Source organism: Phodopus roborovskii, unplaced genomic scaffold (assembly GCF_943737965.1).
Source record: "Phodopus roborovskii unplaced genomic scaffold, PHOROB, whole genome shotgun sequence".
Classification (NCBI taxonomy): Eukaryota; Metazoa; Chordata; class Mammalia; order Rodentia; family Cricetidae; genus Phodopus; species Phodopus roborovskii.
Window position 1 is genome coordinate 1,429,069 of NW_026126571.1, and position 15,811 is coordinate 1,444,879.

General features: G+C 56.1%; 1 protein-coding gene across 1 annotated transcript in view; it reads right to left on the reverse strand.

The window, feature by feature from the left end:
* Nucleotides 1-1,086: 1,086 nt before the first annotated feature.
* The window catches only part of Rab11fip5 (RAB11 family interacting protein 5), a 35,163-nt gene continuing 20,438 nt past the window's right edge, over nt 1,087-15,811 (reverse strand). The window contains exons 2-6 of the mRNA XM_051202779.1: nt 12,291-12,727; nt 11,490-12,180; nt 4,670-6,643; nt 1,607-1,796; nt 1,087-1,319 (exon numbers count right to left, since the gene is read on the reverse strand). Of these exons, the coding sequence (XP_051058736.1) occupies nt 1,116-1,319; nt 1,607-1,796; nt 4,670-6,643; nt 11,490-12,180; nt 12,291-12,727 (3,496 nt within the window). The 3' untranslated portion in view covers nt 1,087-1,115. The remainder of the gene's footprint in view (nt 1,320-1,606; nt 1,797-4,669; nt 6,644-11,489; nt 12,181-12,290; nt 12,728-15,811) is intronic.

Here is a 15,811-nt window from a genome sequence, read left to right on the forward strand (position 1 = left end):
CGGATGTGGGTCAAGGGAGGAGCAGGAGGTGGGAGGAAGACTGAGGGGGTAGCAGCAGATTGGTCAGAGCCTTAGCTGAGGTACTTCTCAGGGAAGCAAAAAGCCTGGTCCATATTCCCCTTTCAGGACCCTAACAGCCACTTTCATTTGCTCAACAGGAGGGAGGGGACACCCCGGCCAGAGAGAGGTCTACATCCAGAGGCTCTTGTCCTCACCCACAAAAGGCACATTTTAATTGGTTTCCAAAAGTTCTGACCCCACAGTAGCACAATTTTGGCATCTGGACAAGTGGTAACGACAGACATGGAGGCCTGATCCCCAAAACATGAGCAGCCCAAAGCCCCAGACTGGAGGGTCTCATGTTAGGGAGGTAGGGAGAAGCTCGGAGGCAAAGAGCTCATTCTCCCTGAACCCAGCCCCACCACTGGGACATGGAGTGGGAGGGTCTGAAGAGGGGACAGGGAGCAGCTGAAGAACACAAAGACACATACCACCACCACCGCCGCCGCCGCCACCACCACCACACTGTATACAAGCTCCTCACACAGCCCCAGACAGAGAGAGAGAGAGAGAAGACTAAAACACACAGGCTCCCTACTCTTAGGGTACAGGCACAAGGTTGAGTTGTAGGTGCCCTGGTTGTCCACAGTGCACAGACAAGCAAGCAGCTTCGTCCCCATCCGAGTCCCATTCAATACTAGGAGGACCTCCGGGTGCGGGAGGGATATGGAGATTAATTAAGGGTCAGCCAAGAACAAACAACTGACCAACCTCAGGGATAGGGCGATTAAATCTGTTCTGGCAACAGTGTTGCCCTTAGACACCTCAGCTCTACCCAAAGCCCACAGCTCACTCCTGCTTCCTCTTGACAGCTAACATCCTTGCTCCAATTTTCCAGGGGACCCCGAAGCTACAAGTGTGAAACGGGCAGGTAGGAAAGACCCAGGGCTCTAGTGGGAGTTCAAAGGGGCCCCTTCCAGAAACCCTGGTGGAGGCGGAATGGGGAAGGGTGCAGAGAGTGACCATGAGAGCAGGCTGTGCCCAGCTCAGGTGAGAGTAGTCAGTGGAGGGCATTGCACAGGTCCTCACCGGCCCTCCAGGGACGGACTGAAGGGCTACTTGGGGGGAGCGGGGGAGATCTGCAGCAGTGTGGGCGAGGTCTCCATGATCCTCACCAGCAGCCGGTCAATGTAGCTCTCCAGCTCCTGCACATGCTCATCTCTCTGGCTCAGCTCACGCTCACGCTGCAGGAGTAGGCCAATGAGCTCGTCATGAGTCAGGTGATAGTACTTGGCCGACTGGTCCAGCATAGCAGATTCCTATGGCCAAACAAGATGGAATTAAGAAGGGGAGGCCCAGACCTTCCACCAGCTAGCCCACCAAAGCCTGTTTCCCCACTGTAGAACTCAGACTCTGCAGCAGCCCGTCTCTAAGGCCAGAGATATGGCACCCCACTCCAGAGCTGTGGCATGGGAAACCACCAGCCACCTGCCACCTGCCCCGCCCCGCCCTGCCCCGACCCGCCCTTGGCACCTTACTTGGCCTCTCTCCAGCATACTTGCTGCCTGTTCTCTCAGGTGCCTCCTAACACCTTGCTGGACCTCACCTTCAGCCTCTTAGTGTCCACAGTCGGGCCAAGCTGAGATGCTGGAACCACAGACTGGATGCTGCCGGATGTGACGGTTTTGAGCTTCTCCAGTCCGCTGCTAAGGGCTGTGCTCAGGCTGGTGCGGGGCTGTTTCCTGTCGGGGCTGGCCTCCACAGGGGCAGCGCTGAGGGGCTTCACAGGGTGGGGACTGCAAAGACAAACAGGAGGTGAGCTGCGGGGAGGGAAGGCTGGCACAAAGGTGGAGTCACAGTTTGCATGGCCACCTGACCTGCCGAAGAGTTGATGTCTCCAGGGCCCAGCATCCTGCACGCTTCAATCCCCCACGGACAACCGACCTACAAACTCCTGTGCCTGTATCCAGTCTCTGCCAGCCATTTCCCTTCCCGGGTCTTCAATACTTGCTTAGTTTCCCAACTGTCAAGACTGTGGGTACGAGAATGCCAGGGTTTAAAAACAGGTGCTGCCTCACCTCTCTGCTGGTGGCTGGCCTTGAGCCTCGGGGTAAGCCTGCAAAGCTCTCCTTGGCCTTGGTCCTTCCTGCTCTCATAACCCTGCCCTGAGCCTAGGGACTGCCTTCATACTTTCTAACTTCTCACTTTCCTGGAGTACTCAAGGCAAGGCCTCAGAGCTGCTAGCCCAGGCCAAGTGAACCTGCTGGGGCCTCTCCTTCGTCTCTCAGAGCTCACGGCTACGTACTGGTCTTCTTCAAGACCTGAAGCTAACGTCCTGACCTCTACCAGCCTCTTCTCAGGCTAAGCTGCTAGCTCCCTGGCTTCTCCTCTCTCCTCCTGACACCCCAGATCTCCCCCAGCTGCCTCCCCGTGGTCACCTCAAGGCCAGCTGCATCCCCGGGGTCCACCTAGTCACACCTGCCTTTTCCAGCAGCAGCCCTCTGGTAGGCCCTACAGCTTGTCCTCTTCTGCCTCGGCCATCCTCTCCTCTCCTAGCTGCACCTGCCCTCCACCCACCCACCCTCTGTCCTGCTAAAGGATAATGGCCTTCCAATTCTGAAAGCTCCTATAATGGCTCCTTTCTAGGTAGAATCACAAACTCTAAGACAATTTGGCCTCGGCTGCACCTCCTGACCCACAGCTCCACCCCTGCCAGCCACTTACAAAAACTGTGTCTAGCTAGACACGGTGACACACACCTGTACAAACAGCACAAGTGGAAGCATCAGGAGTTCAAGGCCAGCCTCCACTGGATAAAACTGTCTCAACTATAACAGCCCTCCACCAAAACAAGGAAGGAAGGGAGGGAGGGAGGGAGGGAGGAGAGAGGGAGGGAGGGAGGGAGGAAGGAAGGAAGGTTATTTCTCTACCTGGGGTACTTCCCTTCATTCCAAAAACCTACTTCTCACTACTATTTCAAACCTATGTGCAGTCACCTTCTCCAGGAAGCCTACTACAGCACCCCAAAACTAAGATAATCCTCTCCTGGGGTGCCTTAGCACCGAGATATGCAAGTCCTAAGCAGCAGGCCTACAAATCAGCCAACCTGACCTTGGGGAACCTCATGAACCCGCTCCCACCCTACAGGGCACTGAACGGGAAGCAAAGCCACTTAGTCTCAACCCTGAATTAGGCTCAGGCCAACCCTCAGGACAGGGCTGGTGTTTAGTCCCCTCACAGGGCAGAGCAGTCCTGTCACCTTGAGTTCCGCACTGGAGAAGGCATAAAAGTGGCTCCCAGGCCGCCTGTCTAAAAAGCCACCAGCCTGGACTCGTGGAGGTAACCCCTCAGGAAGCAGCTGGAGTGCCGTGTTCTCAGCCTGATCCCCACTCATCTGAGAAACACGGACAGCACTATGTGCCCGCCACTTCACAGGTCATGCCCCATACAGACGTGAAATCAAAGCAACTCTGAAAAGGAATCCTGTTAAGTTGTGAGCATAAATAGGGATTATACTGCAAGACATGGGCCAAAGGAAGACTCTGTCATCAGGAGATGAGAAAACCATAGCCACCAGCTCCTTCTCCCCATGGTGGGGGGGGGGAGGGGCACAGCCCCATCCAACACTAGGCGATCAAAGTCCCTCCATGACCAGGCTTCTCAGGTGTCACCACCAGGCCCTACTGCTTCCGGTACTGAAATCTCCCTGCTCACCCACCTGGCACAAAACAGATAGATGCTCAGCAACCCTGGGCAACTGAACATATGAGCCAGCAGGTGTCCAAGCAGGCTGGGGGCCTCACAGAGGCCAGGGCTAGCTCCTGAGGCTCACCCCACCCTTACCACCTGACCTGGCCCAGCCACTCTGCTCATACATCGCCCTGCTGTCCTACTGGGCGCCATTGTCCTTGCTGAGCCACACTCACTGAAGCCTGTTCCCAAGCCCTCTCTTCTCGTCACCCTTGTGGCCCTCTGTTCTGGCCAAAACCTAATGCTGTTGAGACCACAGCCACACGGGTACCAGCTCTCCCTTCAGATGCCCTAAACGGGTGGGGGATGGGAGCCCGGCCCAGAAAACCAACCACAAGGCAAGCCAGAGCGGCACCTGCTGCAGCTGGAGAGCCTTTTCCAGGGGCTATGGGTGTGGAGAGCATTGAAGGAAGGCTTGCTTCCCTTGTTCTGAGACTGTCTTCAGCTTCCTCTAAGGCCAGAGTCCTAGACCCTCTGCCAGCCCTCCGCTTCCTCACAGGAAACTGCTGTGGGCCCACTGCACTCCCAAGGCCTGAGAAGTAACTATCACTCCTCTGTGGAACACCACTCCCCGAACCATGGCATCTCTGTACAGCACTGCAGCTTTCACGCCCCCCCTACCCCCACCCCCCACCCCCCCACCCCGTCTCCTGCCAGGGCATGCTGACTCCTCTCTGAACCTCACTCCCTATCCTTGGCAGGTGCTATTTCCCAAACCCCTGGCTTGTGGGGCCCCTGATGGCGCAAGGTCCTATGTACAATAAAGAGCTTCAGTGCTAGCCCTACAGAAGCCTTCACCGCTCGCCTCCAAACAGAGCAGACCCTTGGCAAAGACGAAGCTGGACTGTGAAACTCGTCCGTGTTTCCATGCCCCCACCCCGCCCCTGCCTCCTGGGAGGGGTTCTGAGTGGACGCTCACCTGCCACTGGGCTGGGGCTCCTCAGCTGGTCGTGTCTCCAAGGGCAGAAGCTCAAGCGGGGAGGCTGGGGTGGCTGCATCGAGGTCTTCCCCGTATGGTGTAGGGGAGCCCACCGCGGGGGAGAGCTCAAGGGGACCAGTGAGGGAAGCTGACTCCTCCTCGGGAGGTGAGGAAGAAGAGGTCAAGGGCCAGGCTACAGGCAGGGGAGGGCATGGAGGGCCTGGCACCCCATGGCGGTGGCTGGCCCAGGGTGGGAGAGGGGGAGGTGGGAAGGCAGGTTCCGGGGGTGTGGGCAACTCTTCTGGGCCAGAGTGGACAGAGGATATGGACGGGAGGCTGGGGGGATCTTGGCTCTCCTGACATAAGAAGGGATTCAAGGCATCCTCCTCCTCCTCTGAGGCCCACAGATCAGCCTGCTGAGGGGCGGCTGAGAGAGGCTCAAACCCTTCTTTGGCTAGCTCCTGGCTCTGGGTTTCAAGGCTCTGACCTGTATCTGAAGACCCCCAGACCTTCTGGCTCATCAGAGTTGAGCTAGTTGAGCTATGGGATCTGGGGGTGGACCCCTCAAGGCAGCTGGTGGGACTAGGTGGGCAGGCCCCAGACCCAGGAGCACCAGTATCGCCTACCAGCTCTTCGAGTTCCGGCTCACCTATCAGGGTCCCGGAGGGCAGGTCGTGCAATTCCTCCAACTCTGGATTTACCCCCTCCTCCTTGGACTCTCGGGGACCGACAACCAATTTACTTGGGGCGGTGTCTCCTTCTACCCCTGGCCCCCCACTACTCAGGCCCCCTGTAGCACTGTCTTCCTCCGCTTGGTCTTCCTCCTCCTCTTCCTCCTCCTCCACCTGGGATTGTGAGGGTGTGAAGAGGCGTGGCGGCTTGGGAGGCGGTGGGCCAGGCCAGGGCTCCTCATCCAACCCCTGCTCAGGCTCTGGCTCCTGCTGCAGGGCAGGGTGCCCCTCGCTCTCCATGGGGTGCACAGCAGCTGGGGACTCAGGCTGCGCCTGAGGAGGAGGCGCCTCCTCGGCCTCTCGCTGCATGGTGGATGAAGCAACCTCTGCTGTAGGAGAAATGGTGATCACATCCCAGGGCCAGGAATCCTCCGCTGCGTTCAGCTCCTGGAAAAGCTGGCTTCCATCTTGGGGAGTCTCCTCGTCCTGGCCCCCAGGAATGTCATCTGAACCAGGAAGTCTCTCCCACACACTGAGGACTTCTGGGGAGCTGACCAGAGATGCCCCGCTGTCTGCGGGGCTCTGCCCCACGCCCACTTCTGAGGCAGGAAGCTCTGGGTCTGGTGTTGAGGCTGAGGCTCGCAGCTGCAAATGGGCTGCTCTGGAGGATGGGTCAGTCCCTGAAGACCCAAGGGGTCCTGGGTCAGACACGCTTGTGCTTGGCTGGTTCAGTCCTGAGTCCACAGGCACACTGGGCCCCAGCCACATGCTGCTCCCACCTCTTCCTCCCCCAGGTTCTCTCTGGGGCTCTGGGGCTTTCACTGCCATGGTCCCAGGGCCTGGATCTTGCAGCCCATCCTCCTCCAGCCCCGCTTCTGCAGGGGCCAGAATCTCACTCCTCGCCTCTGGCTGCAGCCTGCCAGCAGCAAAGGTGTCGAAGGTGTCGTCCCACTCAGGTAGGGCTTTCCCAGGGAAGGCCAGGGGGGCCAGGCTGGCCCTCGAGGCACTGGGGAGAGAGGGAGCAGGTGAAGGAGAATTTAGTGCTATGTCGGCTTTGAGCTCCTCGAAGAAGGGGTTGCTCTGCAAGGAGGTGAGGAATGGGTTGCTGACCCCCAAGAATCCGGATGGGGTGGCTTCAGGGACAATGGTGGCAGCAGTGGCAGTGGCAGCAGCAGGGGAGGTGGCTGCAAAAAGGTTAGTGCTTAGCATGGGAGCAGCGGCGGCGGGAGCAGGAGTGAGGAGGGGGGAGCAGGGGTGAGGAGGAGCGGCTGGGTCAGATTCTACCTGAGGAGACACGTCCAGGCTGTGGAGAAGACAAAACCGTGAGCCTCCTGGTTAATGCTGAGCCTGGAAATACCCCTGCCAAGTACCATCCCTACCCCCACCTCCAGGCCGGGTGCCACAGCATCACACAGGACCAAATGAAGGAAGGCCCCAGTGTTATGAGGCTCCAAGGGGAAGGATGCTGGGAGAGCTCAGGGACAAAGAGCATTAAGGAAACCAAGCAGGGTGCCTGGGATTGCAAACTGAGCTAGGCTCCACTGAGCTCTTGCAGGAAGGGGTAAGGATGGGGCTGCCATCAGGTATGTATGACAAAGTATCCAAGAGAGCTCGCCCCTTTCGTTTCACGAGAAGGGGGCAGAAAACTGGCTAAGGAGCACATGGCATCTGCTGGGCACGCCCACTGCCAGCAGACAGCACGCTCCTTTTACCCCTGTTGTGAGCCGGCCTCTGGAGCTGAGACAGAGGAGCGCACACTGAACTAATCTAGAACACAACAAGAGAGAAGCCAGCCAAATGCTCTGGTGTGAGCAGACTGGCAGGGGCCTGACTTGCAATCAGACCCCGACTTTGATGGCCTCACCCCTGCTATCCAGTAGGGTCGGTCCCTCCTCACAGGTGGCTTTTCAGTTCTCCAAGCTCCCGGGGCCCTCCTACATAAACGTGAGCATCCAGGGAACCTCCTCCTATCCATCTCTCCCACTCAACCAGCAACTTCACCGACAGCACTGGGGGATGAGCTGGGGCATGAAAACATGGGGAGCTGCAGCAGGGGGCACAGGCTGGGCTGTCTGGAGCTTGCCACACTCTCCCAGGAACTCAAGGGCTAGACCAGACTGGTTGTACACAGGACCTGATAGGCAACAGGAAAGAGTCCAGGTCCACAAAAACCAGCACGGAGGAGGAGGTCAGCCTCCCCAGCAGGACAGATTTTCCTATCCATCTAGCTTTCAGAGCTGAACACGGTGGTGTACACCCCATGGGAGGCAGGGTGTCATCGCACCTGGGTTACACGACACCCCGTCGTAATACGCCAAAAATGTTAAAGGAGCCTGGGGCTATGACTCTCGGCAGCATGCTGGCCCAGCATGCATGAAGCTCTGGGCTCCGTCCCCAGCACTGCACTGACCAGGTGTGGTAGCACAGGCCCATAATCCCAGCACTGGGGAGGAAGGACCAGGACCAAGGTCGCCCTCAAGATGTACAGCAAGTTCAAAGGCAATCTGTGATAGGTTGAGTCCCCTGCCTTTAGAAAGAAAAAAATAATAATAGCAAAGGCTCGGCCTGGCGGCACTCGACTTATACAGCACTTGGGAGGCAGAGGCACTAGGAAGCAGGAGGGTTTCTCTGAGTTGAGGCCAGCTGGTCGACATAACAAGCTCCAGCGCAGCTAGGTTACAGGGTGAGACCCTGCCTCCAAATAAAACAATAAAGTAATTTTTTAAAAGCCCAGCTTTCAAAGATTCTTGTGAGCTTATTTTCCCCCTAGAACAGCACCAACCACGCTGGAGGGCGGAGTCTCTAGACTGAGATGGAGAGGGAAGGGAGGCAAAGTCCCGCGTCCCAGCCCACCTCCAGCTCCCCGCTCTGCTGCTACAGACAGGGGAAGGTACTGAAAGGGGGAACTCTGTGCCTGGGGTCCCAGCTCCCACAGATGTCTCCTCTGCCCTCCAGGCAGGTCCCAAGGCAGAGGCTCAGATCTAGTCCTGGAAGTTAGGGGAGTAAAGAAGCAACACACTAGCCACCACTTGGTCATAGCCCTGTTTGAGGCATCCATAGCACCCAACCTACATCCCACAACAGTGCCGGGGTGCTCTGAACCCTGAGCAACACAGCCTCGCAAACGCGGGCCTGCCTGACAGACACAGACATGAACGCACCCATGCACCCACGCACGCAAGCACGCACGCACTCACCCTCGGGCTCACAGTCAGGCTTCAGGGACAAAGGCACCAGGAAGCACCTCTAGGAGCCCCAGGCTCTGTCAGCAGCCTCCTCTCCACCATGGTTCCCCAGAGATGCACCACAAACTGGTTGGTATGGCATCAGCAAAGGGCTCTCTCTTGAGGCCAGGGTTCTAGGCAGCAGGCCCAGCAGGTTTCCCAGAGCCAGCGGGGCTTGCTAATACCCTGCCTGTTCTCGCCCTCAGAGCCCCTCCATCTTCATCTTCACCCTACTCCATGCCAAACACACACTCTTTTGGTAGTGAGCCGAGCCTTTAACAGCTGAACCACCCCTACCGCGTTCAAGCACGCATTCTGGAGGTCATTGCTCCTGCCCTGCAGTGCACATGGCATAGGGCAGCAGAAGCGCATTCCTTTGTGTGGTCTTCTGCGGAGGCCGTGCCCTGTGAACACGCCTGCACCCAGGAGCCCACCCAGCCAGCCTGGCACAGCCTCCCCCTCCCAAGTAGGAGGTATGCTGGTTTGTCTCCCTCAAGGCCAAATATTGGGAAGAGAAATGATGAAGGCTTCCCACCAGTCCTCAAAGGTTAAAGCCAGCCTTTGAGACACTATCTGACCTATAGACAATGTTCCCCTGGCCAGCAATCCCTCCTGGGCTTCGGAAGCTCCTGGCACCTGCTAAGATGTGCCCCAATGCCCAGGAAACATGTCCAGGAGGTATGCTCATCCTCTTATCATATGAGGGTGACAAATGAGGAGACATAGAGAAGCCTTCTAAGCTTAAGTAGAGATCCTAGCATCATCTTCCAAACCAGATCACTGCTAACAGAGTAACCACCTGGGAAAACAGCCACAGATGGGCCAGGAAATATGTTATCACCGGCCAGAGGGCACTTCAGACGACCCACTTTTCTACAACCACCAGATACCTGTCTACCATACCTTGGAAAGAGCTGGGCAGACACCAAAGTGCTAAATGCCATCTACTAACACCCCTGGCTCTATGCTGTACCAGATTTACCCCCAAGTTAAATATATTTCTACATTAGTATCTGATCCCTGTCTGTGTTCAAAGGCTGCTGTGAGAAAAAGGAACAAAACTCAAGGCACCCTGGCACAGGAAGACCTAACATGTATGGCCATCTTACCTCAAGCCCAGGGCACAATCATGCCACAGACCAACACCAGTGGCTCAGCAGGTCCTGTGGCCCAGGTGAGGCTCAGTCCCATGCCGACCCCTCCCTCTCAGGCTCACATCAGTAGGGATCAAGGGTAACAGCCACATGTCAACAGAGGCAGACCCCCTCAGAAGGCCCAGGGTCATCTGGCAGCTACTGAATCTACTTCACTGCCTCAAGCCTCTCCACGGAGCACAAGTGCCACACGGAGTCACTAGAGGGCGCTGCTGCACTTACTCAAACTTCCAGGACTTGTGACAGTAGCCCCTGGGTACAGGGGTCCCAAGCCCCAGGGCCTGTGGGCTGGCTCTCCGGGTTCCAGGTAGAGATAGATCCTCCAGCTGTAACCTGAAGGTCTTGTCTCTCAGCTTCCTCCCTAGCACTCTGAACAAGCATTCCAACAACTGCTCCTCCTGGGCCAGCTTTTCCTTTCTGCTACAGCCACCCAAGGTTCCAGTGCGGGAGCTGGGTGGGGCTCACGGTCCCCGAAGGTGGCTCCTCTTGCCCTACCTGGGTCTTGATCCAAAGCCTGCTGTGAAGCTGCCACCTACCAATGGCCCAAGGCAGGCAGGCAGGCAGGGTGCTTAGGTACCCTGGCCTGTGATGATGCCAGGAAAGAAATCCTCTCCACCTTCTGTCAATCAAAGACCTACGTTTTCTGCAGTCTGAGAGGCTGCTAGGAGTCAGAGAAGCATAAGGAAAACGGAGACAGAAGGAAACTCGAAGAGAAACTAGAGCTGTAAGGTCCAGCCCCTTCCCCTCTGCTGGGAAAACAGGAGCAGCATCTTCACTGGCCTGGCCCAGCCTTCCCTACACCCAGGGAATGGGAGAGGCAGGCTTGATGAGGGGAGACACTAGGTGTGACTGCCACCACTGCTAGGCACCAGGACAGACTTCTGACCTGCCCATGGACAGCCTTCCTGGGGCCCTGCCAAACAATACCGAGGAGGCCCTGAGTTGGAGTAACATGGGATGGGGCCCAGAGACCAGGACCAAGGGAGAGAGAGGCCTGGGCACATTCCCAACAGAGCAGAGTCACCAGCACTCCCAAAAGGGCTCAAGAAACACTAGGCCAGGGCTGGAGAGATGGCTCAGCAGTTAAGCACTGGCTGCTCTTCCAGAGGGCATGGGTTCAATTCCCAGAACCCACATGGCAGTTCACAACTGTCTGTAACTCCAGTTCCAAGGAATCTGACACCCTCTCAGACATACATGCAGGCAAAACACCAATGCACATAAAAATAAATAAATATTTTTTTAAAAAAATAGGAACACTAGGCTTTTGTGGGGAGACTCATTTCAAGGGGGGGGGGTGCTACGGTCTCTTTCCAGGCTAGGAAGTGACTAGGGGAGGAGAGGAAGGATGCATGAACAACTGTTTAGCTCTTGTCCCTCAGGGAAACAAGACTCCAGAGCCAAGTGGGCAGCCAGGGGAAGTCATCCAGCTTTAGACAGGGTAAGGTGTCTGAAGGCACAGTCTCTAGTCTCCAGGCTTCCTTACTTAAGGTGAGGAAGCCAGAGATGGAGGCCAGGAAACCGAGAAGATGTACTACCAACCCAAGCGTCAGGACCTGGGCCCGCCCTGACCCATGGGACCCTTGTGGCTCTATGTCCTTGCAACTCACCTGTGTCAGAGGGCACAATATGGGCCTTGGCTCAGGTAAGACAGGGTACCCCACTTAACCATGCAAAGCTAGAGCTCAGACAGCCTGCTCCTTCCAGCCTCAGGCCCAGGCCAAACACCCAACCTCCTCCAGACAGAAAAGCAGCCTCATTAAATATGTACCTGGGCTTCTGAGTTGGTTCCTTGGATTCTCTCAGGCCAAACCAGCTACTCTTGGCCTTTTCTTCCCCAGTGGATGAGTGGTGGGGGGAGGCTCCCAGAGAAGGACTCCCTTTCTCTCCAACTGAGCCGCGGCGCCCCACCTCATTTCGGCTCAGGCCCTGGTGATGGTGGTGGTGGTGGTGGAAAAGCCCCATGCGGGGCTTCCGCTCCTTCTCTGCCACAGCCTCAGAGGATGCCACCATGGGTGTGGCAACCTGGACTGGCTTACCCTCTGGAGGCCGGGTGCCCTCTTCCTCTCCAGAGCAACTGGGCCCCAGGGCCAGCACTTTGGCCTGAGCGCTCAGTGCCTCCTGTCCAAGCACTGCCTCCGAGCTGCTGGCGCCTCGGCTGCCTCTGCCCCAAGAGTCATCTGAGGACCGAGGCCCCTCCTCAGAAGGCCGAGGCGGGACACTGTGTAGGGAGCTTGAGGGTGGAAAGGGGCCTGAGATGGAGCTGCGGTGCCGCATGGGGGGCTGAGGCTCCTCGTTGTACACGTGGCTCCCATTCACACAGAGAGAAGAGCGGGAGGCACCATCAAGGTGGCCTTGTAGCTCAAGAAGGGCCCGGGGAGGAGCTGCACGCAGCTGGCTGGCCTCATCGCTGTACGTCCTCTTGTGGGTGAGCAGCTTGGGGGACTGTGTAGAGTCCCTGCCTGGAAAAGAAAGACGTACCGTACCGTGTCAGCACTTGGAAAGAAGAGCCCCGCCTCTGCCCGAGGCCTTCCTTGCCGCCTGGGAAGAACCCACCCTCTCCCTTGCTCACCCACTTCAGTGGACAGCCAGCTGCTGTGGCTCGGTGAGCGGGTGAGCAGCTCGGCTCCAGGGCCCTGGTAGACCAGGCTGCCGCTAGTAGAGGACAGGGTGCTGTCAGAGCCCAGCGAGGTGTTGGACTGTGTGAGTGAGGACTTGCGCAGCTTGTTGCGGAGGAAGAAACCTTTGGCTTTGCCCATCTTGCCCAGGCTGCCCAGCTCGGGGTCCTCCAGGGCGCTGCTTGGGAGAATAGCTGAGGCAGATTCCAGCTCATACTTCTTCTTGCCCTTCACCTTCTCCTTGAGCTTCCTGAATGGAGACTGGGGCTTGTCCTTCATGGACAGGTCGAACATACTGGCACTCAGGTTGTTCCGTGTGAACTGAATGGTCACCTGGATCTCACCACGCTCCTTCTCCTTCTTGCCAGGCTTGGAGTGCAGCTTGTACCACCTAAGAACGGAGGAAACAGGGCAGAGGTCTGGTCACAGGGACCTCAGAGCCCCGCCTTACTTCTGAGACTAGCTACAGACCCATCCCCACCCCTACCAGCTCCTGCGCTGGCTCTCAGACCTGGTTTTCGGGACTACCAATATAACTGTGAAACCCCCAGACTTGTCTATGATGGAGAAAACCACATCCTGAGTTAGGACCGCTCCTCAGGTACCATTTGAGCAGGGCAGCAGTGATCAGGCCACACCCACTTAGTGCTTTCCTGGAGCTTGTGGACCTCACAGTGCCTCACCACTCCGGCCTCTAACTCTGAAGCCCAAAGGGGCGAGGCAGGGCCTGTTGAGAACTGCCAGGCCCCTGTATAGACAGCCCGGGCCACGATTCTCATCATCTCCTCTGGCCAGTCCCCCAAAAAAAAGAGCACACAGAGACCCAGGACACCAGTGTATATACGCACACCCCCCCCCATACGCTGACGCGCCCCAAGTCCTGCCAAGGGTGCCTGTGTGGAGTGGAGTGGAGGCACGGTGAGACCCGAGGGAGGGGCGGGGTTTCGCCCGCTCTGCTCTCCTTCCGCGCCCTAGCCCTGCTAGGTGCTCACTCCCCCAAGGGGTGAGGCTTGGGCTGAGAACAGTAGACAGGCAAGGAAAAGGACGCTCACAGACAAGCCCTCATCGCCCCCAAGCCCATGTCCCTCAGCTACTCAGGCAGTCACTCACAGGGACAAACCCAGGTGTACAGAGAAGGGTGACATTCCGCTCTGTCAGTCTTTGTTTTAGAGACCCCAGACTGTCCTCGAACTCACTGTCTAAGTGGTTTATTATGAACTCTGCCACCCAAGTGCTGGGATGACAGCTGTGCACCACCAGGCCCACTTAGCCCTGCACCCTCTGAAAAGTGAATATACTGCTGCTATGCAAGGAGCAACTTGGTTTTTACCAGTTGAGGTGCAATCTTGTGTTCACCAAATTGATAGCACCTCTACTTACAACAGCCCAAGCTTGGGAGTTGCCAAGATGGCCTTCAGTAGGCAAACGCATAAAGACACTGCTACAGAGAGGGGATTTCTTTCTTTCTTTCTTTCTTTCTTTCTTTCTTTTTCTTTCTTTCTTTCTTTTCCTCAAGACAGGGTTTCTCTGTGTAACAGCCCTGACATTCGCGGAACACTCTTTGTAGACCAGGCCGGCCTGGAACTCACAGAGATCCACCTATCTCTGCCTCTCTAGTGCTGATATTAAAGGCGTGTGCCACCACAACCCAGTCAGACAGAGATAAACAAAAATGAGCTACAGAGCCATGAAAAAAAGACACAGGAAGATTTGTAAACACGTAAGAGAAAGAAGTCCACGTAATAAGGCTCCACAGATCCCGCTGTATGACAGTCAAGGAAAGACAAAGCTATCGAGACAACACTTGTAATCTTACCGCTGGGATGCTGGGGCAGGGGCACCACTGAAAGCCTGAGGTCAGTCTAGGCTACAAAGGGTCTCAAAAAAATCAAAACAAAACAAAGACAAGAGATCAGTGGCTGGCAGGGGACTGAGGGACACAAACAGGAATGGGCAGGCAGAGAATTTTTATGAATGAATAAGGAATTTTTATAGGGGTGAGGCTATCCAGATGACGCCCTCACGGTGAATGGTGCCATTTTGTTTGTCAGAACCCAAAGAATGTGCAATGCACAGAATGAGCCCTGATGTATAATAGTCAGCCAGGGATGCAAAGGTAGGGGGACTGTCACAAGTTCAAGAGCAGCCTGGGCTACACAAAGATTTCTAGGCAAGCTAGGGACTACATAGTGAGGCCCTGTCTCAAAAGCTAATCAACAAAAACCTCTGATGCCTTGATATTGGTGCCTCATCCTTAACAAACACACTATACTGGCCAGATGTTAGCAACAAAAGAATTTGTGGGTTTGGGGGGTGAGATGGAAAAAATTCACATTTTAATTCTCTTCTCTAAATCTAAAACTAAAATTGCTCCTTAAAAAGCAACTCCATGGGGCTTAGGGGGATAATTCAGCTGTTAGAGAGCATACACAGTCTTTACAGAGCATCCACATTAAGTGGCTCACAAACGCCTGTTCCTACAGCTTCAAAGGTGCCCTCTTCTGGCCTCCACAGGCACTGCACACGCACACACACACACACACAGGCACACGTACACACACATGTATGCACACATGCATCTCCAAGTACACACACACACACACACACACGCATACACACACGTGAACACACACATGAACGCACGTGCACACAGAGAAAGAACTGGGATTAGTGGATTCCGATTCCACAGCAGTCACTGTGATGTTATTTTGCCCAGTATTTGTATCTTCAACGGGAAAGGGTTACTTTAGCTCACAGTGTCAGAGGTCATAGCCCATGCCTCCCTCCATTCTAAGTCCGTGGTGAGGCTGCAGGCACTCATGGGGGAAGCTGCTCACCAGGGACAGATGCCTGGCTGATGGCATCTCCTTCTGGATGACATCGCAATGGCTACTGCCACTCACATTGGGGACAGTGCTCCCTGGCTTTGGGAATCCTCACAGAAATGCCCAGAGTGTACTGCACTAACCTTCCAGGTCCTCCTGGACCTAATAGAGCTGTGGGGCAAGCTGGTGTGATGTGTTTAAACAGCAGGTGTAGATCAGGGTCACTGGTGACACTAACTCTGTGAGTAGGGGTTCTCAGAAATGGGAGGTTAATTTTCTCTCAAAGCGTCCCCTGCTGGGGCTGAAGATGTGGTCAGTTGGTAAGGTGTCTGCCATGCATGGGGACCCGAGTTTGGGTCCCCAGCACCCACATAAATAGCTGGATGTGGTGTCATGTGTCTGTTACCCCAGGGCTGAGGGAGAGGAGGGTTCCTGGGCTCACTGGTCAGCCACTATGGATAGTCTGAGAGCTCCAGGTCCAAATAAGGTGGGGAGCAATAGACAATGACCCCAGAAATTGACCTCTTACCTACACACACACACAGACATACACACATACATACACAGACAGACAACACACACACACAGATACACACACACACACACATCTGCAGGTTGCTGACTTAGCAAGAGGAAAAGATACCTTTATG